Consider the following 25,245-nt stretch of genomic DNA (forward strand, 5'->3'; position numbering starts at 1 on the left):
GGCGGAGAGGCGGGCTGCGAGCCTGGGGGCGGGACTTTCTGAGAGCGCTAGCCAATGGGGAGGGAGGGGCGGGGCTCTGGTTGCCTGCTGGACGGTGGCTAGTTCCAGGCCTGGTAGCTGAGAGGCAGGGAGAGGTAAGGCGCGGAGCTGAGCGGAGGAGCAACCGAGAACAGAAGCGCTGCGTGAGTTTTCTGCGGGACCTGGGAACGGAGACGACCAGGAGAAAGAGGGAGAAGTTGAACAGAGACACCAAGACGCAGAAAAAGAGAATGACGGGTGGGAATGCGGCTGTGGAGAGAGGTTAGGAAACGTGGGAAAAGGTATGGTTGTAGCTTGGCGCGGGACCATGGAGAAAAGTCTCTCAGAAAGTTTGCCGAGGGCTAACTGAGTGTTGTGTGACAGAATTTTCCTGGGTGAGACACTACACAGATCTCCTCACCCCAGATAGGGCTCCCACAGACAGGCCGAAGTACAGACAGCACCAGAGTTCAACTTGGTGAACCAATGAGTATTATTTTTACATGAATATGGGTGAGGGTTTACTTTCAGGAGCAAAAATAACTCAAAGACAGCAGCATCACCAAGGCCCACCCCAGCACAGGTGACAGCTCACAAAGCTAGGAAACTTGGAGCACCCAGCACTGCCTGCAGGCAGCTCAACAGGTTGGAGATTGTCGTTTCCAAGAGACTATGGTCTGAACCTCTTCAGCTGGTGGTTTCTGCTTGTTCCAGGCGGTTGGCCTGACCTCAGAGTCTTCGCAGCTCGGCTTGTCTAAGAGGCTTTTGTGCTGCTCGGCTTCCTTCTGTCTGAGGGGGGCTCTCAGCTTTTATTGCTGACTCTGGCAGGGAGGGACCTAATGAATCTGGTCAGTTTCAGGGACTTCCTGAATCCATTTTGCATTGTTTTATGTTCCTATTTAAAGAGCTATCTTGCGAGTGGAAAGTCTTACACAACACTGAAGCACAAGAATCCCAGCAGTCTCAGGGCTCTGCCGGCAGTCGGGGGGAATGGGATTACTAGTGAGGAATTACTCCCACCCCTGCCTGCTGGTGACAGAATCTAAGAAACCAGACTCTACTGGAGATCTAAGATGCTCAGTCTGTGAGGTGAGCTAGGACTCTACATAGAGAGCTGGGAGTTGGTAGAATGGCAGTAAGTTTGCTAGGAAGCAGAGTTCTACTCCATTGAAGAATAAGATGCGGCATTCTCCCAGAAAGAATCCCAGAGCAGGGGGGGAAAAAGTCATCGACAATGTAAAATAGAATGTGCTGCTTGGGTAACAGTACACTGTATACATGGAGCCAGAATTTTGGATTGAACCAGACAGACCTGAGTCCTACCCCTAAGTACTTTATAGCCTTCTGAAGTTTCTTCATTACTTTGAACTTCAGTAAAGTGAGGTGATAGTATCTAGACCATAAATTATTCACAATAAAGTGGTTAGTCATTCCCTGCCACATTGTATGTACTTTGAAATAGTCCTTGTCCTGGCAGGTGGCGCACTCTCTCCTTTAATTGCAGCAGACAGGGCACAGAGGCAGGAAGAGCTCTTGAGTTCAGGCCAGATGGGGCTACAAAGTGAGACTCTGTTTCAAATAAACAAAACTTTCTTGTTATCAAAAAAAGTGTTCCTATAATTTAGATGGAATCCAGTGACATTTAGCCTATAACTTATTACGTTAGGCCAAAATTTTAAGGGTATATTTAAAGCTTACACATCTGCTTCATAAAACTCATATAAAGCAACATATATTCTGAATCATATGAAATAAAATATGTGGCTAAAGAAAGATTTTTTTAATTTATTTTTATTTGCATTTCTGTTTTCCCTGCTTGTGTGTCTGTGTGAGGGTGTCAGATCTTGGAGTTACAGACAGTTGTCAACTGCCATGTCAGTACTGTGAATTGAGCCCAGGTCCTCTGGAAGAGCAATCAGTGCTTATAACTGCTGAGCCATCTCTCCAGCCCTAAGAAAGATTTTTTTTTTTAATGGGCAGATAATTATGCCAGGAACATGGAAAATGGCTTCACAGATAAACACTGAATTTTGCTATGCATTTCCAGGTAAAAAGAGACAAAGTCATAGAGCTCTGTATCATTTTCTTTATCAAAGGATCTCGGTTTCTTTGTTTTGTTTTTTCAAGAGAAAAAGGTTTCTCTTGTAGTAATGATTCTTTTAAAATATTGTTTGTGTGTGTAGACATTTGTGCTACTTGCCTGCAGGTCAGAAGACAACTTTGTGGAATCACTTCTCTACTTCCATCTTTATTTTTCTAATTTATTTATTTATTATGTATACAGTGTTCTGACTGCATGTGTATTTACATACCAGAAGAGGGTACCATGTAGTTGCTAGGATTTGAGCCCATGTCCTCTGGAAGAACAGCCAAAGCCCTTAACCTCTGAGCCTCCAGCCCTCCTCCTACCTTTTATGTATGCTCCAGGCATTGAACTCAAGAGGTCAGGCTCACTCTGCAAGCACCTTTACCTACTGACATCTTACTGTCATGTATATGCCTGTGTGCCTGCCTGATTTTATGTGCACTGCATGCATGCAGCTGCCCTTAAGAGGCAAGAAGGCATCAATCCCCTAAAATTGGAGGTACAGATGTAGGTGCTGGGAATTGGACCCTGGATCGTCTACAAAAGCAATAAGTACTAACTACTGAGCCATCTCTCTAAGTCCTAGAATAATGATTCTTTTTATCTTATTATTTTTACACAGGGTCCCATGTATTTCATTCTGGCCTCCCAACTTTCTATGTAGCCAAGAATGGACTTGAACTTCTGATCCTCCTGCCTAAACCTTCCAAGTATTAATAATACTGGTGTGTGCCAACATACTCAGTTTGTTTCTATTTTAAGAGTTTGTGTGTAATTCAGAAGAGGGCATTAGATCTCCCTGCCACTAAATAGAAGTGCTAAAAAACAAACATGGGTCCTCTGGAAGAACAGCAATGACACTTAACCACTGAGCCATCTCCTGTAGTCGGACTTTCCTTTGTGCTGCCAGCTCACAGATAACAACACAGAGACTTATTATTAATTATAAAAGCTCAGCCTTAGCTTAGCCTTTGTCCTACTAGCTCTTATAACTTAAATTAGCCCATATTTTTATCAATCTACATTCTACCATGTGGCTTTTACCTGTCTCCCATTTTGTGTAGCCAACTTGTACTGTGTCTTGATGGCATCTTCTGTATGCCTAGATTTCTCCTCTTCTTCCTTTCCCTCCACAGAAATCTTGACTATACCTCCTGCCTAACCACTGGCCCTTTTAGCTTTTTGTTACATCACTCACAGAAAATACATCTTCAGACAGTGTACAAATATCCCACAATAATCTCTCCAGCCTCTGGAATAACGATTCATAATCTAATATTCAAATCTTCAAATCAAGAAAATATTTTGAGCCAGGCATGATGGTGCACACCTGTAATCCTAGGACATGGGAGACAGAGGCAGGTGAATCTCTGAGTTCAAAGCCAGCCTGGTCTACAGAGCAAGTTCCAGGACAACAATGATTACACAGAGAAACCCTGTCTTGAAAAAAAGAAAACAAAAAGACATACTGATATAAGAAATTATAAACAACAATGTACTTAATGCTGCTACTAAAAACTATTTAAATGTTCTCTATGTTATACATATTTTACTACAATAAAGTTTTTCTGGGTTTTTGTTTTAAGTCTTTAAGAAAATATGATTGTGACAGGATATGGTGACACACACACATAGGCTTTTCATCCTAGCACCAGAAGACATATGCAGGCAAATCTCTGAATAGTTCAGGCCAGCCAGGACTACACAGTGAAACTGTCCCAAAAGGGGGAGAAGCGGTGCAGCTGAAGATGTCTCAAAGCTAAGAACACTCTTTCAAAGAACCTAGGTTAGATTCCAGGACCCAGTTTGGCTCTCAGCACCTGAATCTAGCAGCTCACAACTACTTGTAATTCTCATTCTCAGGAATCAATGCCCTTCTCTGGCCTCTGAGAACATCTGCACACACATAATGAACTATACAAACACTCAGGCACACACATATACTCATAAAATAACTTTTATTAAAACATAATATGGCTGTGGATTATTACTGGAAATGAAGTTTGTTTTTTTGCTTTTTTTGCTTTTTTTTTTTAACAATTATGTATTCAGTGTTTTGCCTGCATGCATGCCTGCAGGTCTGAAGAGGGCACCAGATCTCATTACAGATGGCTGTGAGGCACCATGTGGTTGCTGGGAATTGAACTCAGTAACTCTAGAAGAGCAGCCAGTGCTCTTAACCTCTGAGCCATCTCTCCAGCCCCTGGAAATGAAGTTTTAATAAGTGGGAAAATACAGATTTTAGGCAACCAATGAAGTTGGAAATATCAAACTAAGAAGTCTCAAACTGCAAAATGTGAGGATGGGGGGGGGAGAAAGGGGAAACCTGGGGACCCAGCTGAAGAAAATATGAACCAGAGGCCAGTGAGATGGTTCAGTGGTTTAAGACCTGATGGCCTGAATTTGATCCCTGGAGCCCACATGGTAGAAGAAGAGAACTGACTCTTGCAAGTTGTGCTCTGACCTCCACAAGCATGTTTTAGCACACATGCATCTCCATACATACACATGGAAAATAAAAAATGTTGAAAGAAAGAAAATCTGGCCCAACCAGGCAGTGGTGGCACAGGCCTTTAATCCCAGCACTCAGGAGGCAGAGGCAGGAGGATCTCTGTGAGTTCGAGGCCAGCCTGGTCTTCAAAGAAAGTTCCAGGACAGTCTCCAAACCTACAGAGAAACCCTGTCTCGAAAAAAAAAAAAAAAAAAAAAAAAAAAGAAAAAGAAAATCTGGCCCAAAATACATCCTTATCAACCTTTTTGTAACAACAAAAACAAAAATCTAAAATCCTTTGTGTAGTCATTAAGCCAGAATTATACCTTTGTGAAAGAATTTCTATAGAAAGAAACTTCAGAGGAAATGGGAAACTGTATTACATGTGATATAAACCTTAACAGGTTTCTATCTTGACTTTCATCTGTTTGTATTTCAGACAGGCTACTGTTGATCCTGGCATCTCTAACTGACTATGTGTGTGAGGCTACTTGAACTACTCCCCACCTCCCAAGTGTTGGGATTACAGGTGTGTCCCACCCTGCTCTACCTCCCCATGTGCTGGGATTACAGGGGCCAGCCACCATACCTCCAACTTTCAGCTTTTCTTTTTTCTTTGTTTGGTTTTATGAAGCAGGGTTTCTCTGTATAACCTCTCTGGCTGTCCTGGAATTTGCTGTGTAGACCAGCTGGCATTAAAATCACAAAGATCCACCTGCCTCTGCCTCCCAATCACTGGGACTAAAGGTGTTCGGCACTACTGCCCAGAAACTTTCACCTTTTCTAGCACCTGACTCCCACTTTCCATGAGGTTGTAAAATAACATCCTAAAAAAGAAAAGGCTTAGGTGCTGGTTATGGCACCACCTTTCATCTCAGTACTAAAGGCAGAAGTAGGAGGATCTCTGAGTTCAAGGCCAGGACAGCCAAGGCTACATACACAAAGAGATGCTGCCTCAAAAAAATCCAAAAAAAGAAAAGGCTTTAATGCTGTAGTTTTCTTTTACTCTACTTAATTCATAATCTTATCCAAAGGGGGCTGATAACTAAGGCTAGAGTTTCTGCTTTTCTAATCCAGACTGGAATGAGAGCAAAGTCCTTGGGCATCTGAAAATTGTATCCACCCAAAGATAAGAGGTGCTTTGCTACAAAGCAAAGTTATGGTCATGCTGTCACAAAGTCTGTCGTTGAAAAATATATATGCAACATACTCCCACAATACTATTACCATCTCTTGTTTTTTGTGTGTTACAAGTTTTTAATTTAATAGCAGTTGCAGGTTATTGGCACATACTCAGTCCAGCACTAGAGAGATGGAGGCAGGAGCACCTTGAATTTGAGGCCAGACTGTGTATACAGTTAGTTTCAGAGGCACCTAGAGGCATGGTAAACCCCTGTCCCATCTCAAAAAAGTGAAAATAAAAATGTAAAAAAGTGAGTTTAATTCCACTTTGTGAATTTAGATAGCTGAATTATATTTGTGTATATCAGATTGGGATATAAAGATAAAATTGAAGCTATTTATTAAACCTGGAATAGATTTATTGCTAAGCACTAATTTGCACTCACTTGAGTTTTGCTCAAATTTATATTGTTTATTAAAAATAGCAAAATATCCAACAGAGTGATTTGTAAATTATGATATATTCCTGAAGTAAACTACCACAAATACTGGAATATACTTTCAACAACACTACAATGTGGATGAACCTCAAAAATAAACTAAATGAAAGAAAACAAAACACAAAATCTAATTCCAATCCAGGCAGAGGCTCATGCCTATAATCATGCAGCCCAAACTAGCTTCAAACTCACTGTGTAACTGAGGGTGACCTTAAGTTTATCCCCTGCCTCCACCTCAAAAGTACTAAGACCACAGGTGCTTGCCATCATGGCCTGCATCTTTTTAAAGATTTATTTTGATTTTTTTAAAATGATGTGCATATTTGCATGGGTGTGTACACATGTGGGAGTGCCTACAGAGCTCAGAGGTATCAGATCCTCCCCTTTCCCCCCCCTCCCAGCTAAAGTTACAGTTACCAGTCACCTGACTTGGTGGCTGAAAACCAAACTTGGGTCCTTTGCAAAAGTAGTATGTACTCTTAACCACTGAGCCATCTCTCCAGCCCAATTGTCAACCACTTCTTTTATTTTGTTTGAGACAGAGCTCACTATATCTCTCTGACCCTAGCTTGCCTGGAACATACAGAGAGCACTGCCTGCTTCAGCCTCCAGTATTAAAGCCATGTGTCACCATGCTCAGTAATACTATGCCTGGGGAGCACTCTACCAATAGATATATCTCACACCCTTTATAACTTTGTTTTTCTATTTTTTTAAATGATTTATTTATTTATTATGTATGCAGTGTTCTGCCTCCAGTCCAGAAGAGATCACTAGCTCTCATTACAGATGGTTGTGAGTCATCATGTGGTTGCTGGGAATTGAACTCAGGACCTCTGGAAGACCAGCTAGTGTTCTTAACCCACTGAGCCATCTCTCCAACCAGCCCTTTATATCTAACTTTAATATTTCTATTAGATACTTAAGCCCACAAATCATATTATGCAGTTTGGTATGCTATATGGCAAAGACTGATATTCACTGGTGTGGATCACAAAGTTGCTAACACACTGCTTACATGTTAGGTTCAGAGGAGCCCTGCCCTGAGTCTCCTAAGCATATCTCTGCCCTCTGCTGTCCTGTTTGGCAAGTGCCTTTCCAACAAATTCTAGCAATAGGATATATAATACAGACACAAAAAAGAACTTATCCCAGCACACCACTTCATTTTTATGTAGCCTATGTTTATGCTGTCTCATTCTTAAATATTTTAATATACCCCCAGCTGATAGCAGTAGTTTCAAACTGTGACTCATGACACATTGGTGTGTTTTACAATCAATTTAGTGCATCAAGATCAAAATTATACTGAAAACGAAAGAGAATTTTAAAAAGGGGACACAGTCAGTCTAAGGGTCTTGAAGTAATACAGTCTAGTGGTCTTTTTTTTTTTTTCCCCAGATTTTTTTATTTGAATTAGAAACAAGATTGTTTTACATGACAATCTCAGTTCCCTTCTCCCTCCCCTCCTCCCCTACCTCCCCCACAGTCTAGTGGTCTTGATTGGGTTCATTTTTTTCTGCTAGTTAAGGAATTGAAAGGCAAGAAAAAGTCTGAAATGCAACAGGTAGCAAGCAGCAGGGAAATCTTTTTTCTTCTTCTTCTTCTTCTTCTTCTTCTTCTTCTTCTTCTTCTTCTTCTTCTTCTTCTTCTTCTTCTTCTTCTTCTTCTTCTTCTTCTTCTTCTTCTTCTTCTTCTTCTTCTTCTTCTTCTTCTTCTTCTTCTTCTTCGGGTTTCTCTGTGGCTTTGGAGGCTGTCCTGGAAGTAGCTCTTGTAGGCAGGCTGGTCTCGAACTCACAGAGTGCTGGAATCAAAGGCATTTGCCACCACCACCCGGTGCAGCAGAGAAATCTAAACACCACAGACAGAATTAGCAGTTGAAGAAAAACATGTATTAAAGGTGAAGAAACACACATATACAGCAGGCTCAGAAAGGAAAAAGACCCCTATAAAGCAGAGGAAGGACTCGGGAAGCTGAAAAATGACTCTCTTTGTGTGTGTGGTGTTTGGGGGGGGAGGGGATAAGAATCCTCTGAAACTCTGAAGAGTCTTCCGCCCTAATTTAGGGTTGGTCAGTTTGAGGAAAGCTACGATGGTTGATTGTCTCAGAACTGTTGTGTGGCATTCCTGAGCAGGCCTTGAACTTGTTGAGCCGGTCCATCAGCAGGGGGCCTGCTGGTGGGAGACAAAAGCCTACAAGGCCTTTGTTTTAAGCTGTCAGGTTTTTGTCTCAAGTCAAGAAGCAACTGTAAGAGAAAGAAAATATATTCAGATTAGTGTGGGTAGAGGTTTATGCGGATTTAACTCCATCTTAACTGAACTCATAGCCTTAGACTACTCAACCATCCTGACAATTTATGTTTTATCTTAAGTGACATGGGCTTTTACTTTTTTCCAACATAAAATTTTTGATGATTATTCTGGAATTTCACATAATACACCCTGATGACACTCACTTCCCAGTCCTCCCAGGTCCCCCGTCACTGCTGTGACCCCCCTCCAAAAGAAGAAGAAGAAAAAAATACCATGTTCAGTTTGTGTTGCTCATAGACTCACTGGAGCATGGTCAAATTCCACATAAGAAATCTTAAGGAATAAAAACCACATGGTTTCTGGGGATTGAACTCAATCAGGTTTTCGCAGCAGGCACTTTACTCAATGGGCCATCACATCTCTTCACTGATAGGCAGGAACTGGATGAATAAATAAGTACATGAAGGTAAACATAGAGGGGAAAGATAAATAATTTTTGAAACATCAAATTCATAGTTGCATCATGTGCTTACAACATTTATGCTCTAAGAGAAATTACTAAATAAGAAATTCAGGAAGTAACAATTTCATTCCTGGGCTGGGTGTTGGTGGCACACGCCTTTAATCCCAGCACTCGGGAGGCAGAGGCCTTCAGATCTCTGTGAGTTCGAGGCCAGCCTGGTCTCCAGAGCGAGTGCCAGGATAGGCTCCAAAGCTACACAGAGAAACCCTGTCTCGAAAAACCAAAAAAAAAAAAAAAAAAAAAAATTCATTCCCAACAAGAAACTAAATAATTCAGATGTTTGAAGAATTAGAGGGTGCGAAACAAGAGAAGCACATGCTGGGCTATCCCAACACGAGGAAGGCAGAGATAGGCAGATCTCTGTGAGTTCAAGGCCAGCCAGGGCTACCCAGATAAACCCTGTTTCAAAACAAACAACAATAAAACAAATAGCAAGTAAGGAAGAGCCAAGAGTCCTTCATTATCATTTTATCAAACTGAATGGAATAAGGAAACCACTACCTCTTTAGTGTAGAGGAAATTGTTTTTAGCGGTATCTACTTGCAGAAGAATGAAAATATCATGGCAGTGTGGTGAGATGATAGTCTGGTGGACTTAAGTTCCAATCACAACTCTCTTAAAGCTATTCAGCCCTACAATATTATCTTCCATATCAGAAAGTGGAAATTGTAGTGTGCCCTTGCAATATTTTCTGAAATTTGTTCATATTGATATTATTGCTGAAGTGCCCAGACCCTCACCCAGCCCTCTGCTTTGGCAGCCATGACAGGCTGCAGAAAAGACCCAGAAAGATGTAGGCCCCTGACTCAGCAACATGTTCTGAGGCCCCTACCTTGCCCAACCTTGCCCTAATCACTAGGAAGCCGTATACCCTCCATATGGCAAGGAACCAATCAGAAGTTAGTTGGCAGGCTCTAGGTGTGCTTTACTGATAATAGTGGGGAGGAGGGCGAAGCAGCTGCCCTGTGAGGGCCTCTAGGCAGCTGACCAATTAACTCAGGACAGGATGCCCAAGCCCGGAGGTGCACCAATCCTGAGAGTATTACTATGCAACTAGCAGACTCCCCAGTTACCCCCTTGCTCTACCTCCAATATATGCCCTGCCCCACGGCTGCTCAGGGTCTCTCCTACTCACCTGCTGTGTCAGACAGATGGAGGAACTGAGTTAATTCCAGTTAACTGGCTAATTATAAAGACTGCTTTTGCATTGGATTTGGTCTCATGATAGTTTTGGGGTTCAGAGTCTAGGCACAACATTACTATTAGTATATATTTTACACACTGCTTTTGAGCTATAAGGATGGATTTTTTTTTCCCCCCAAGACAGGGTTTCTCTGTGACTTTGGAGGCTGTCCTGGAACTAGCTCTTGTAGACCAGGCTGGTCTCAAACTCACAGAGATCTGCCTGCCTCTGCCTCCCAAGTGCTGGGATTAAAGGCGTGCGCCACCACTGCCCAGCGAGGATGGATTTTCAAACAATAATTTTGAACCAGAAAGATTTCAAACATCTTTGTAATGTTTGATATAATGAATGTAAGTGTAAATGGAGGCTAGAGAGATAACTCAGTGATTTAGAGCACTGACTACTCTTCCAGAGGACCAGGTTTTAATTCCCAGCACTCACATGGCAGCTCACAACTAACTGTAACTACGGTAACAGGGGCTCCGACTCCTTTTTCTGTCCTCTGTAGGCACCAGGCATGTGCATGGTGCATAGAAATGCATGCAGGCAAAACACCCATATACATAAAATTAAATAATAATAATAAAGCCTGGTGGTACAAACCTTTAACCCCAGAGTTTAGGAGACAGAGGCAGGAGGATCTCTGAGTTCTAGGCCAGCCTATAAAGCAAGTTTCTGTCCACGTTCTGATCCAGCCACGACTAAATAGTGAGACCAGGTCTTCCAAAAAAGGACAGGTGCAGAGAAGCCTGTGGCTTAGATCTAGAAACCAGACTGGGTGGGGATGGCAAGAGAATGAAGAAAGGACAGTAATACTAAAGTGATATACCCACTAGGCCACAGGAACGCAAGGGGCAGATGGGTGGTATTCACTCTAATGAAGTAGCACTCACTACCTCAATAATTCTGAACCTCGGTGTGTTTATTAGGTACAGCATGGGGGAAGGTGGGGAGGGGAAAGGGAGCTATAGTTGATAGTTTCTGTACACACTGATCAATCATCAGTAAACACTTGAACTTGGATAAGGAAGAAGACTGCCAATCATGAGTCTGAGGCCTTGATCTTTTTAATGGCTGTGAATTCACTCAGAATATTATTCACTTGGCTTCCTTCTCTCCCTACAGAAAGGAGCTAGAGGGGTGGCTCATCAGGAACCAACCTTGCTGGCATTTTAGTTTTATATCCTAGCTTTCCACATTGAATAAAAAAGTTCTGTCATTTAAGCCACCTGTGGTATTTTGTATTAGAAACCATAGCATATCCCTCAAGCTACAGATACAGACATCCTCTGCTCATACCAATTTGCTGTTTTCATTGTGCTGCTTCTCAAAAGTTTTCTTGGGGACAGCTCCTCAGGTGGAAGCTGACTACCTGAATTCCATCCTGGGATCCCACAAGGTGGCCTGAGAGAGGCAGTTCTAACCTCTACATAAACATGGTGTGCACTTACACACACACATACTGCCAAAAAGTTAAATTTTTTTTGACAGGGTCTCACTATGCATATCTTCTCTGTTACGTATTTTGTAATGGCTGTTTAGAAATTGAAGTAGCAAAATTGCATTGGTAATTAAGTGGTGTTGAGTAAAAGTATGACTTTGTAATTATCTTTACTGAAGGTTATATATTTTTAGGAGAGAGAGGTGGGAAATTGACAAAGACTGGATCATGGGCCCATGCCCCAGCAGAACCCCAAACATAGAGTGGAACATCTCACTTACTGTAATTTCTCATCAGTTATCGTCATTTCTCCTCACTGTGGCCTCCTGACAAGGCCATCTGGGTGGCCTCCACAAGAATTTTAGCTACTTACCAGCTACACACTAGTATCATACTAGTATCTCCAGAACCTTCTATATTTCAACTTTGCTGATGCACCTGGTGATAAAGATTTACTCTCAGCTGAGACTAAGGGTTACATCCATATAAAAGTCTGCTCAACTGTAGGAAGACACTGACTGCCTAATGGTCAGGGCATCACTGATTATTATGACAAAAAGAAACCCATAATTAAAAAGAGAAATTTGCCTGTACTGGTATCATGACTGAACATCTCAGGAATGTAGAAGTTCTTCAGCTTCAGGGTGGCCAAAAAAAGCATGTCAGTTTCTCTCTTGCAAGGTTGGCCATGTCAAGGAGTAAGCTCATCATTCATGGATTCTAAAATTAATATAAATGGGTGGAGAATATCTTGAATGACTTTCTTTTCTATACCTAGTCTGGCTGCCTTGTGATTTTCTGCAGTTAACAATGTCCATTTTATTTTTACTCATTCAAACTTTTGTTCCCATCTACACGGTTACAGAATGCACAGATTATACAGGCTAGTAGCACATGAGAAAGCTACAGTAGGATGATAAACAAACCATGTGTTCATCTTATATAAGAAGAATGAATTGTGATTGTTAGCTCTATGTTAACTTCAGACGTCATTGTGGTCTAGTGTCCAGATACCTGATCAAAGACTTGCATTGATTTTGCTATGAAGTTACTTTGTAGATACAGCTAACATCCACAATTATTTTACTTAATTAAATGAGATTGTCCTTCATCCTCTGAGCAGACCTCCTCCAATTAGGTAAAAAGCCTAAAACAAAACTAATGTCTTCTTGATGAAGAAATAAGTCTTTGACACTGCAATCACTTGTGCCCCAGACATTAAAACCAGTCAGCATTTTCTGCTCGTTTTGGATTTAGCAACCCCTACTATTGTGTAAGCCATTTCCTTGAAATAAATCTTTTAATATAAGGAACCAAGTATGGTGATGGAGGCACACATACACTTGTAATCCCAGTACTGGAGAAATGGAGGCAGGAGAATCAGAAGCTCAAGGTTGTCCTTGGGTATACAGTAAGTTTGAAGCCATCCTGAGCTACTTGAGACCCTAACTTTAAAAAGGAAATCTTGGACCAGGCAGTGGTGGCGCATACCTTTAATCCCAGCACTTGGGAGGCAGAGGTAGGTGGATCTCTGTGAGTTCCAAGCCAGCCTGGTCTTCAGAGCAAGTTCCAGGACATCAAGGGCTACACAGAGAAACCATGAAGATATATATATATATATATATATATATATATATATATATATATATGTGTGTGTGTATATATATATATATATATATATAAAATTTCCACATAAATTTGGAAGATATTCAAAGCACAATACTAAAAGTTATTTTTCTGATTCCCACTAGTGTGTGGCTACTAGAATACCTGTTCAGTCCTTTATTTTGATCATGTTTTTATTTTAAAGGCTGTTTTTTTGTTTGTTGGTTTGTTTGTTGTTTTTGCTTTCAACCCAGGGTTTCTCTGTATAGCCCTGGCTCTCCTGGAACTTTCTTTGTAGACCAGGCATTGAACTCAGATATCCACCAGCCTGTGCCTCCTGTTAGGATTAAATGCCCGACTTTTTTTTTTTTTTTTTTTTTTTTTCCAGACAGGGTTTCTCTGTGTAGCCCTGGCTGTCCTGGAATTCACTCTGCAGATCAGGCTGGCCTTGAACTCAGATCTGCCTGTAAAGGCTGATTTTCTAGGGGTTTCCTCTATGTCTATGTAGTTTAGTATTCAGCCACAAATGTATTCAATATCCATATACCTTGAGCTAGCAAGAGTTTTGTGCACTACTAATGGATCCATTTGTGCACTGAAGGATTAATTAAAAGTCCCACTTGTAGCTGGGTGTTGGTGGCGCACACCTTTAATCCCAGCACTCAGGAGGGAGAGGCAGGCAGATCTCTATGAGTTCCAGGCCAGCCTGGTCTCCAGAGCAAGTGCCAGGATAGGCTCCAAAGGTACACAGAGAAACCCTGTCTCGAAAAACAAAAAACAAAAAACAAACAAAAAAAGACCCACTTGTTTTTATTGGTTTTTATATCTGCCTACCTTCCTATGCCTTCTACTTATCTTTGTTCATGTGTGTAAGCGTTATCAGCTTGTAATGTTCCCGTGAATTAAGCTACCCAGGCCTTTGGAACATAGGCTTGTGGCTTCTGTTCTACTTGGGATATGTGGAGAGTTTATACAGGCCTCCTCTGTGACTGTGTCACCTCTGAGAATTTCATCTTGTGTGTGTGTTTATGTACATATTAGTGTGTGCTACTGTACACATCAGGGAGTGTGTGGACATGTATGCATGTGAGCATTGAGGTCACCAATTGCTCTCCACCTTAAGTTTTTAAGAAAGGGTCTCTCATTGAAGATTGAGCTAGATTGGCTGGCCAGCAAACCCCAGGGATCCTCACGCCTCTGCCTTCCCACCATGGGGATTACAGGTGTGTGCAGCCATGCCGAGTTTTTCATTTTGGTTGGTGTTGTTTTAGATAGGTGTTAATGATCTAACTTGGGTCCTCATGTTTGCACATCAAGCACTTTACTGACTAAACCATCTTTCCAAACAGCTCTCCAACTTTGAGAATTTAGGTCCCTGCCTAGTTTACCTACAGTAGCAGGAAGCCTATTTGCTTTTATACTCCTACCTAGTTGAACTTAGTTGCCTACAGAATATGGAAAGGGGACTTCCTTGGAGCTGCATTAATCTGAAATTCAGTGGTTTGTATAAATAAGCACTAGGCAGTTTATGGCAGGTCTTTAATTTTATTTCTAGAGGGACAAATAATTGTTTTATTTTCAAAAGCAAGATGTTGAGCTTGTCTTTCACTTTATTATTTTGTTTTGTTTTTGTTTGCTGGGTTTTTTGTTTTGTTTTTAATTTTCTAAAAGACTTATTTATTGTATTTGTATGAGGACTCTATCTGCATGTATGCTTTTATGCCAGAAGAGGGCATCAGATCCCACTAGAGATGGCTGTGAGCCACCATGTGGGTGCTGAAAATTGAACTCAGGACCTCTGGAAGAACAGCCAGTGCTCTTAACCAATGAACCATATCTCTAGCCACATGTTTGTTTGTTTTTTGAGATAGGGTTTCTCTGTGTAACAGTGTTGGCTGTGCCAGAATTCACTATTGACGAGGCTTGCCTTCAACTCATAGAGATCCACCTACCTTTCCCTCCTGAGTGCTGGGATTAAAGGCATGTACATGGCATCATTTTATTTTTTAAAATTTACAAGTATGAATGTGTGCATACATGTATGCCACCTGTGTGTGGGTCCTTCTGGAGGCTGATGTGAATGGATTCCCAGAACTGGAGTTAGCAGCAGTCATGAGCTGTTTAATTTGGTTGCTGTTATGCCCAGATCTCGGTGTTTCCCCCAAAACCAATAAGGAGACTAAATCCCATATATAAAAGCAAAGAGCCTTTATTCAAATTTGAACTTTGGCCCTTTGTGTCGTCCAACGAATCGGCAGGATCAGAGATCCTCGAGCTCAGTTGGGGTTCATTTTTTTTTTTTAATCATAGCAGAGGTTGGGGTGAGGAATTTCCAAGGTTCAGGACCCCTGCCTGATTGGCTGACAGTTGTCTAGGGGTGTCTTGGTGACACCCCTTGTTTAGACACACACTTGATGGGTGTGTGCTGGGCTAAGGGACATCTGGTGATCCTATCTACAGTGGTTGGAATGTTAGGTATTTCCTCCTTGGATGGTCCATTCTCAGGTGGTGCCTGGGTGTCTCAGTTTGTGGCCTTTCCTGGAACCAGGTATTGCCTTCATGGCTGGGCCCTACAGGTACTAGGAACTAAATTAGGTCGTATGAAAGAGCACCAAGTGTTCCTAAGTGCAGAGTTGTATCTCCAGCTTGCCAGCTTGGGTTTTTCTTTTATATTTGTGTGTGTGTGTGTGTGTGTGTGTGTGTGTGTGTGTGCACCCATGTGTAAATGGGTGAATGTGTCAGTTCTCTTCTTCTACCATGTGGGCTCCAGGGATTAAACTGAAGTTGTTGGGCTTGGTGCTGGATATCCATCTTGCTGGCCAAATTATTATTATAGGATTTTTTTGGCTGTATTGTTTATATTGAGATAAGACAAGCCACCTCCTCATTCCATCATACTGAAGTAAATCTCCACTTTTTTGTTTGCTTGTTTTGTTTTTGTTTTAGTTTTTGTTTTTTCCAGACAGGGTTTTTCTGTGTAGACTTAGCTGTCCAGCAACTAACAGACCAGGCTGTAGACCAGACTGGCCTAGAACTCACAGAGATCTGCCTGCCTCTGCCTCCCAAGGGCTGGGACTAAAGGTGTGCACCACCACCACCCCAGATAAATCTCCACTTTCAGACTTTATCTTGAGTATTACCTCTGGAGTCTGAGGAATAATTGCCATCTCTACTCTCTGTGCTTTCATGATTCCGGATCCCAAGAATAATTTCTGTCTTAGAGAAATTCTCAGTAGAGGCCTGCATTCACAGTGATGTAAGGACCTTGTTAGAGAAGGGAACCTCTCATGTAGAGAATTGGGGCATCTATCTCTGAATTTTGGAGTGGTCTCAACTTTCCTAAGTGACTGACTTAAAATCTTTTTCTTTTAATTTCAGATTTCAGCTCAGTAACTTATGGCTTCTCCTATAATTGCTTCCCTTTCTTGGGGACAAATGAAAGTACAAGGCTCTAACTTAACCTATAAGGATTGCAAAGTATGGCCAGGAGGCAGTCGGGCTTGGGACTGGAGAGAAACAGGAACTGAGGTAAGACTCTAGTGATTAGATTGGTTGACACTACAGGAGGCTGGCCAAGTAACTTCCAACTCCTACACAGCCAAGTTCTCCCTCTTCTCTGCCAAGTATATTCATCACCATTAAACTAACCCTTTTGAGGGGCATACTGTAAGGCTGGAGAGATGGCTCCCCAATTACGAGAACTGACTGCTCTTCCAGAGGACCTGGATTCTGTCCCCAGAACTCACCTGGCAGGCAGCTCACAACCATCTGTAACTTCAGTTCCTGGGTGTCTTAACACTCTCTTCTGGCCTCCTCCAGCATCAGTGAATCACAGACATACATGTAGGCAAAACACCCAAACACACAAAATAAACTACACAATGTAATATAATGGACTCAAAATTCCATTCATATTCATAAGCTTGTAAGTTGCTATTATAGTAATCCCAAGAAAAATTTATTAGCCCCTAAGAGAACCCCCATTACCATGAGCAGCCAATGCCACTTTCTCTATCCCATACCTCCAGCTTCTGGCAATGACTAATTTTTGTTGTTGTTGTTGGGGATTCAGTCCTTACGGGGCAGAATTCTAGGCCAGATCAGCTCCTGGCTTGGTTGAAGGAAAGACACCTAGACATACACCTTGAGTTGAGGGGTGGCCATTGGGGTTCCAGATCCTTTCCAACATGTGGTTTGTCCTCAAAACATGTGAGCCTCGTCAATCCTGTATCACAGGCACAGGATTTAGACCTGGTACAGTTTGGTTCTGAATCTTATGCGCTACCCCACAGGACCTCTCATTCCCGAGAGGGCTGGTCATGGGCATACATGCAACATTTTCTTTCTTTCTTTCTTTCTTTCTTTCTTTCTTTCTTTCTTTCTTTCTTTCTTTCTTTTCTTTCTTTTCTTTCTTTCTCTCTCTCTCTCTCTCTCTCTCTCTCTCTCTCTCTCTCTTCTTAAAGATTTTATTTATTTATTATGTATACAACATTCTGCTTCCATGCATATTTGCACACCAGAAGTACCAGATCTCATAACGGATGGTTGTGAGCAACCATGTGGTTGCTGGGAATTGAACTCAGGACCTCTGGTGCTCTTAACCTCTGAGCCATCTCTTCAGCCCCTCTTTCTTTCTTTCTTTCTTTCTTTCTTTCTTTCTTTCTTTTTCTTTCTTTCTTTCTTCCTTTCTTCCTTTCTTATGTATACAGTGTTCTGTCTACATGTGTGCCTGAAGGCTAGAAGAGGGCACCAGCTCTCATTACAGATGGTTGTGAGCCACCATGTGGTTTCTGGGAATTGAACTCAGGACCCTTAGAAGAGCAGTCAGTGCTCTTAGCCTCTGAGCCATCTCTCCAGCCCTAGAAGACCATTTTCAACCTCCTCATATTTAGTGGGATCATGAGAAGGTTGTTTGTTGAAAGTGAAACTCAGGGCTCCTGTGGCCAAAGGCTGAAATGAAGAGGGCTAAAATCACTGTGGAGAAATGTCAGAAGTTTCACCATACCGTGTCAGAAAAACAGCCAGTGCCTTGGTAGAGTAAGAGATCTGTCGAGATCCATCCATTCAGGTAAGGACAATGAGAACACAACTCAGTATCTGCAGGCGATAGATTCCAGCAATCTTTACCTGCCCTCACAGAGTCTACTTTTACCACAGTGCAGCCAGATAATAGCATTCCTACTGACCATTCCCAAGCCTATAATTTTGGCAGAAGGGAATGATTCAGGTTTAATTTAGGCATGTTTCCTTTTCAGTTTGATGATAAGATTTCTGAGGCACAAAGGATGAAATCCTCTTGTCTGGCTGCCCTAAGGGGTAGCAGTCAAGACACTGTTGTACAATTAATAGCTTTTCCCCAAGAAAAAAGCTGAGCTTTACAACCCTCGGCTGTGTGATAAAAGCCCCTTAATGAAGAGCAGAACCATTCTCAATGAGAGCCTCGGTTGCCTTGAGGACCTGGAAGCATACAGGAGCTGAGGGCAGGTTGAAGATGCCTTGATAACAGTGTGATGCTCCAATTCCAGGTTTCCAGGAGAAGCTGAGAGTAATTACTGCCAGTGCCTGGATCTGCAGGCCCCTGCTGTTATCTTTTATTGCTCAGTATACACCGTGAGCCTGCAGGATAGCAGCAGCAGTAACAGCCCAGCTGAATTCATCACATGTGTTCCACTGGTCAAGCAACCCTGATGGGCTTCGGCTAGCTCTAACCTGAATCTCCAGAGGGTTACAGTTTGCACTCCTTACAACCTTTCGTTGCATTTTTAGCAGTCAGCAGGCTTGTTGCATGATAGTTACTTCTAAGAGTTTGGGGGTCGTGGCTCTATTCAAAACAGTTGCTGTTCTTGTTAAATGAAGTAACTGCCCAAAAATTCGCATAAATGCATTTATTTAAGGGAGGTGAAGTTCTCCAACCCTGACCTGTAATTCTAGTAAATGTTCACTGTGGTCACAGCTCCAGGAAAAAAACAAAACAAAACATGTAAATTTTTTTAATCATGTTTATTAAGTTCAGTGTGGGTCTAGGATTGATCAGAGTATGGGACTAAGAAGAGCATCTGATCCAATCCTTTTATAGTCTTAAAATAAGTAGTTGAATCATGTGAGTAGTCCCTTTTCCAATTTTGCCTTTTAAAAATTTTAAACATCACAATCTGGGCCTGAAGAGATGTCTCGGTTAACAAGGAGCACTTGTTTCTCATTAGGGGACCCAGTTTTACCTTCTAGCACTCACACGGTGGCTCACAATTTTCTGTAACTCTATTTCTAGGGGATCCAACATTTCTTTCTGACGTCCACAGACAGTAGATATGCACATGGTACACAGATATTCATGAAGGAAAAGCACTTACACATAAAATAAAATCCCATAACCATGTTTAAATCACAAATACTTTTTTAATTTTTATTTTGTGTGCGTAGGTGTTTTGCCTGCATGTATGTCTGCATAACACTTGGATGCAGTGTCCACAGAAACCAGAAGAAGGCATTGGGTCCCCTAGGACTGGAGTTACAGACAGTTGTGAGCCACCATGTTGGTGCTGAGACTCAAAACTGAGACCTCTGGAAAAGAAACAAGTATTCTTTTGTTGTTGTTTTTGGTTTTTCTAAGACAAGGTCTCATTATGTAGCTCTGGCTGTCCTGGAACTCACTCTGTTACCAGGCTGCCCTCAAACTCACAGAGATCAAACTGCCTCTGCCTCCCGAGTGCTGGGATTATAGGTGGCGCCACCATGCCCACTATGACCAGTGCTCTTTTTTTTTTTTTTTTTTTTTTTTGGTTTTTTGAGACAGGGTTTCTCTGTGTAGCTTTGGAGCCTATCCTGGCACTCGCTCTGGAGACCAGGCTAGCCTCGAACTCACAGAGATCGGCCTGCCTCTGCCTCCCGAGTGCTGGGATTAAAGGCATGCACCACCAATGCCCGGCTATGACCGGTGCTCTTAACCACTGGATTAAGCCCACAAATTCTGTTCTCTTCCACTATGAGGCCATGATTAAAATCGGGAAGTAACAAATACCGTTGTCTAATACACAGGCCTTATTTAAGTTTAGCTGTCCCAGAGTGCTGACATGTGTATCATAAAATTGTTCTGTTTTTCTTGGTGAGTAATAGTCCATCAGGTGACTTGTAACAAATCAGTTTACTCATCAGTTAATGATCATTTATTGCTGTTTTCAACTGTAGGCTACTATGAATAAAATTACTTCGAACACTTCCATAAAAGGTTTTGTATGATGCCAGATACAGTAACTCCTTTAATTACAGCACTTGGGCAGCAGAGGCAGAGGCAGGAGGATCTCTGAGTTAAAGACCAGCCTGATTTTCATAGTGAGTCTAAGACAGCCAGAGCTATATAGTGAAACCCTGCCTGTAGGCCAGAAGAGGGCTCCAGATCTCATTAGAGATGGTTGTGAGTCACCATGTGGTTGCTTGGAATTGAACTCAGGACCTCTGGAAGAGCAGCCAGTGCTCTTAACCTCTGAGCCATTTCTCCAGCCCATGGGTTTTCAATTTTAATGAAGTACTTTTAAATATTTTATTCTGTCTCCTCTCTAGCCTTTTAGCTCTCCAATGAAGAGAGAGGAGAGAAATAGAAAGGAAGATTTCCTCTGAAAAAAAATAGGACTTATATAGGCCAGTTTCTGGGCTTAGCCCAACTGTCATTATGTTTCATTCTTTCAAGTTTCAAGGATGTTGCTCCTTGGTATTGGAGCCCAGTAAAGAACATTCCTTATGAGTTCAAATCCCAGCTCTACCACTTGCCAGCTGGATCATCTTAGCCAAGTTGTATATTTTTTTCTGAGCTTAAGTTTCCTTATCTGTAATGTGAAAATGATGGCTTTTGTGCTTACCTTTCCCTTTTTCTTTTCTTTTTTTCCATTTTTTATTTTATTTCTTTTTCTTTTATCATTTCTTTTAATTAATTAACTTTTAAGGCATTGTTTCTTTATGTTTCCTTATGTCCTCAGCCCCAGGATTCTTAATTGTTTCCTAAATCTAAATCTTTGTTTGTATGTTTGTTTGGAGACAATGTCTCTCTGTGTAATAGCTCTGACTGTCTGAGAACTCACTATGTAGACCAGGCTGGCCTCAAACTCAGAGATCCACCTGCCTCTGCCTACAAAGCGCTGGGATTAAAGGCGTGTGCCACCAATGCCTGGCAAAAAAAAAATTAAAAATAATTGTGTTGTGATGAAAGATGGTACCTCCTGCTCTCTCCTCCATATGCAGCATTCCCCTGGGGTGCAGCCTGCAGATGTAAAGGAAGTTGCTGAGAAGGGTGTGCAGACTCTGGTGATCGGCAGAGGAATGAGTGAGGCTTTGAAGGTAGGTTCTGGTATTGCAGCATTCGTGAGGACAGACACTTATCTCTTGGACCTTAGCTTTCATAGGTATCTCCTTCATTGGAGTTCAACTCTACATATCATGTCTTCTCATTTTGCTGAGCAGTAAGTGCCCTAGGGTGAGTAAGACTGCACACACTACTCCACAGTCAGAATAGGGCTTTCCAAGTCTGTGCCCAACCCTGTTTTCAGCTATTTCTCACAAAATACCTCAATTCCAGAATTTCTCATGTTTTGCAGTTATCCAGTCAGTCATGTGTGGGTCAACAACAGGGATACATTCTGAGTAGTGCACTGTCTGTCTTTATCACTGTGTGAACATCATAGTGTGTGTTCACAGAGCTGCAGCAGTGTCAGTTGGTGATGTACGCTTCTAGCACTCTTAAACATGGGGTCCATTTTTTGCTGAGAAAGCCATTAAGAGGCACATATTTGGTCCTTGAGCCTTTGGGCTTCTTGCCCCTACATTCTGGCTGCTAAGATTATAAGTATGCACTATCACACAGTTTATGCCATGCTAGGGATTAACTTGGGGCTTCATGAATGCTAGTCAAGTACCATAGGAGCTGAGCTCCATCTCCAGTTCTGTGTCATTTTTATTTTAGTTTAGTTTTTGACAGGGTCTTCCTCTGTATCCCTGACTGGCCTGGAAATAACAGTGACCCTCCTGCCTTTACCGTCCAAGTGCTGGAAGTAGAAGCATGAGCCACTGAGCTCAGCTTGCTACTTTACATGCAGAGAACTAAGCAGCCCTAAAGAGATGGTTCAGCACTTAAGAACAGTGCTGAGGACCCACAGTACTCACAACTACAACACTGCAGAGGACCCACAGTGACTCACAACTACAACACTGCAGAGGACCCACAGTGCTCACAACTACAACACTGCAGAGGATGCTCACAGTGCTCACAGCTACAACACTGCAGAGGACCACAGTGCTCACAACTACAACACTACAGAGGATGCTCACAGTGACTCACAACTACAACACTGCAGAGGACCCACAGTGCTCACAACTACAACACTGCAGAGGACCCACAGTGCTCACAGCTACAACACTGCAGAGGACCCACAGTGCTCACAGCTACAACACTGCAGAGGACCCACAGTGCTCACAACTACAACACTACAGAGGATGCTCACAGTGACTCACAACAACACTGCAGAGGACCCACAGTGACTCACAACTACAACACTGCAGAGGATGCTCACAGTGACTCACAACTACAACACTGCAGAGGATGCTCACAGTGACTCACAACTACAACACTGCAGAGGACCCACAGTGCTCACAGCTACAACACTGCAGAGGACCCACAGTGCTCACAACTACAACACTACAGAGGATGCTCACAGTGACTCACAACTACAACACTGCAGAGGACCCACAGTGACTCACAGCTACAACACTGCAGAGGACCCACAGTGACTCACAGCTACAATACTGCAGAGGATGCTCACAGTGACTCACAACAACAACACTGCAGAGGACCCACAGTGCTCACAACTATCACACCAGTTCCATGGATCTGATACCCTCTTCTGGTCTACAAAGGCACTAAATGTGGTGCATAGATATGCATGCCATAAAACACCCATACACACAAAATTAAATTGTTTGCAACAAAAAAGATTTATTCTTTATTTTTATGTATAGTTAGTTGTTCCACCTGCATGAACATCTTTATACTACATATGTGTCTGGTGTCTGTGGAGGCCAAAAGAAGGCAGATCTCCAGGACTAGAGTTACTGGTAGTTTGTGAGATACCATGTGGGTTCTAGGACTGAAACCTGGGTCCTCTGCAAGAGCAACAAGTGCTCTTAACCACTGAACCATCTCTCCAGCCCCCTCTAGCCTGCTTTTTGATTGATGATAATAATAAAACCTCACTCACTTTATTTATCTCAGTGTCCTCAATGCCTGGGACAGTATCTGAGCTGTAGAAAAATACTTAAAATATTCATAAATGCAGTTATAGAGATGCTATCCCATTTGTTTGTTTTTTTGAGTCAGTGTCTTGCTATGTAGCCCTGGCTGTCCTGAAACTCACTCACTATGTAGAGTAGACTGGTCTCAAACTCAGAGATTGTTTTTTCTACATGTATGCATGTGCGTCGTTGCATTCAGTGTCCATGACAAAACACCATACACATAAAATAAAATAAATCTAAAAATTTAGATAACTAAAACTAGATAACTTCAGATAATAAATACTGTAAGCAAATGGTGCCTTAGGGTAGGCTGCTTATGAGTGGTCTGTTCTCCATACCAGCCTCCACTGTGCACTCTGAGAAGACATTTGAGTTGCAGAGTATATACAGTGTCAGTGACACCGTCATATAAACTCTGTGATAGAAGTATTGTTAGCCCCACTTTATGGAAGAGGAAACGGGAGGGTTCATGCTTAAAAGTTAGTGGACGGTCTTTTGGTTTGGCACATGGGAAGTTCGACTTTAAACTTAAGTTGCACTGATTAAACTTCAAAATTTTACACCACATAGGATATATATGCACCATGTTAGACATGTTCTGTATCTTAACTTGGTTCTCACAGCTAACCCTGTGTGATGTGACTATCCCTGATTGATAAACACAGAAGTGCTGAGTTTGATTCCTTACTCAGAATTAAACTGCTAGAAGGGCTTCAATCTAGGGCTGAGTCAAAACTGCTGCATTGCCCCTTTCCTTTTCACCAGGGCTAAAGTATGGGTGTGAGACATTTGGGAACTTGACAGTGGTCCGTTTTTCCCACCCTGGTACTGGGGAGTGAACTCAGGGCCTCATGCATGCACTCTGAACCATGGCAGTACAACCCCAGCTCCTCAGGAGCTCTCTGGAACTCACTGGGGCTCCCTGCCATTTTGGAATGGTGATACACTGGGTGATTGAGAAGTGACAGGTGTTCTAATTCTGTAAGTACACTTGCCTTATGACAGGAAAAGCAGTTTCTGGGGCCCCTTTCTCCCTTCTTACTCATCTCTTTTCCTTCTTTCCAGGTGCCTCCATCCACTGTGGAGTACCTCCAGAAACAAGGCATCAATGTACGGGTCCTCCAGACAGAACAGGCGGTGAAGGAGTATAATGCCTTGGTTGCCCAAGGGGTAAGAGTAGGAGGCGTCTTCCATTCCACCTGCTGATGGACCCTATAGAGGAGAATAAATCACTAAGCAACAGTGCCTTGACTATCTCTTACCGTTCTCCACAGCAGCCTCTACTGTGCATTTAGAGCATGAGTTTACCTTCTTGGGATAGATTGGCAGAAGACAAATGTAGAGTCCCTGCCATTCAGGTTGCTTAGATCAGAGCTATTTACTGAATAGTAGTGTAGTATGTATTAGGTTCCAAGTATGAGAAACTTCATACAAAAACAGGTTGAAAAAAAAGTTGAGAGCATTAAAGATCTCACTACAATTGATGCTTTGGAACCTTTATCCATTAATCCAACTTTTTTTTTTTTTTTTCCAAGACAGGGTTTCTCTGTGTAGCTTTGGAGCCTATCCTGGCACTCGCTCTGGAGACCAGGCTGGCCTCAAACTCACAGAGATCTGCCTGCATCTGCCTCCCAAGTGCTGGGAGTAAAGGCGTGTGCCACCAATACCCGGCCTAATCCAACTTTTTTGGTGGGTTTGGGGGCAGTGGATTGGAGGACAGGATCTCTTTACACAGTCCTGACTAT

The 25,245-nt window shown here is 42.4% G+C and overlaps 1 protein-coding gene across 9 annotated transcripts; it reads left to right on the top strand.

Moving 5' to 3' along the window:
- Positions 1-68: 68 nt before the first annotated feature.
- On the top strand, positions 69-24,744 carry Aamdc (adipogenesis associated Mth938 domain containing). 9 transcript variants are annotated; one of them, XM_027407689.2, is made up of 5 exons: positions 81-182; positions 5,035-5,124; positions 16,601-16,750; positions 21,455-21,550; positions 24,566-24,744. In XM_027407689.2, the coding sequence occupies exons 3-5, from the start codon at positions 16,619-16,621 to the stop codon at positions 24,704-24,706; spliced, it is 369 nt and encodes a 122-aa protein (XP_027263490.1). In that variant the 5' UTR covers positions 81-182; positions 5,035-5,124; positions 16,601-16,618; the 3' UTR covers positions 24,707-24,744. The 9 variants fall into 9 exon arrangements, with proteins under 9 accessions (XP_027263493.1, XP_027263490.1, XP_027263486.1 ...); XM_027407686.2 differs by having other exon boundaries at positions 82-320; XM_035442384.1 differs by having other exon boundaries at positions 82-300.
- Positions 24,745-25,245: the final 501 nt, after the last annotated feature.

Source organism: Cricetulus griseus, chromosome 3 (assembly GCF_003668045.3).
Source record: "Cricetulus griseus strain 17A/GY chromosome 3, alternate assembly CriGri-PICRH-1.0, whole genome shotgun sequence".
Classification (NCBI taxonomy): Eukaryota; Metazoa; Chordata; class Mammalia; order Rodentia; family Cricetidae; genus Cricetulus; species Cricetulus griseus.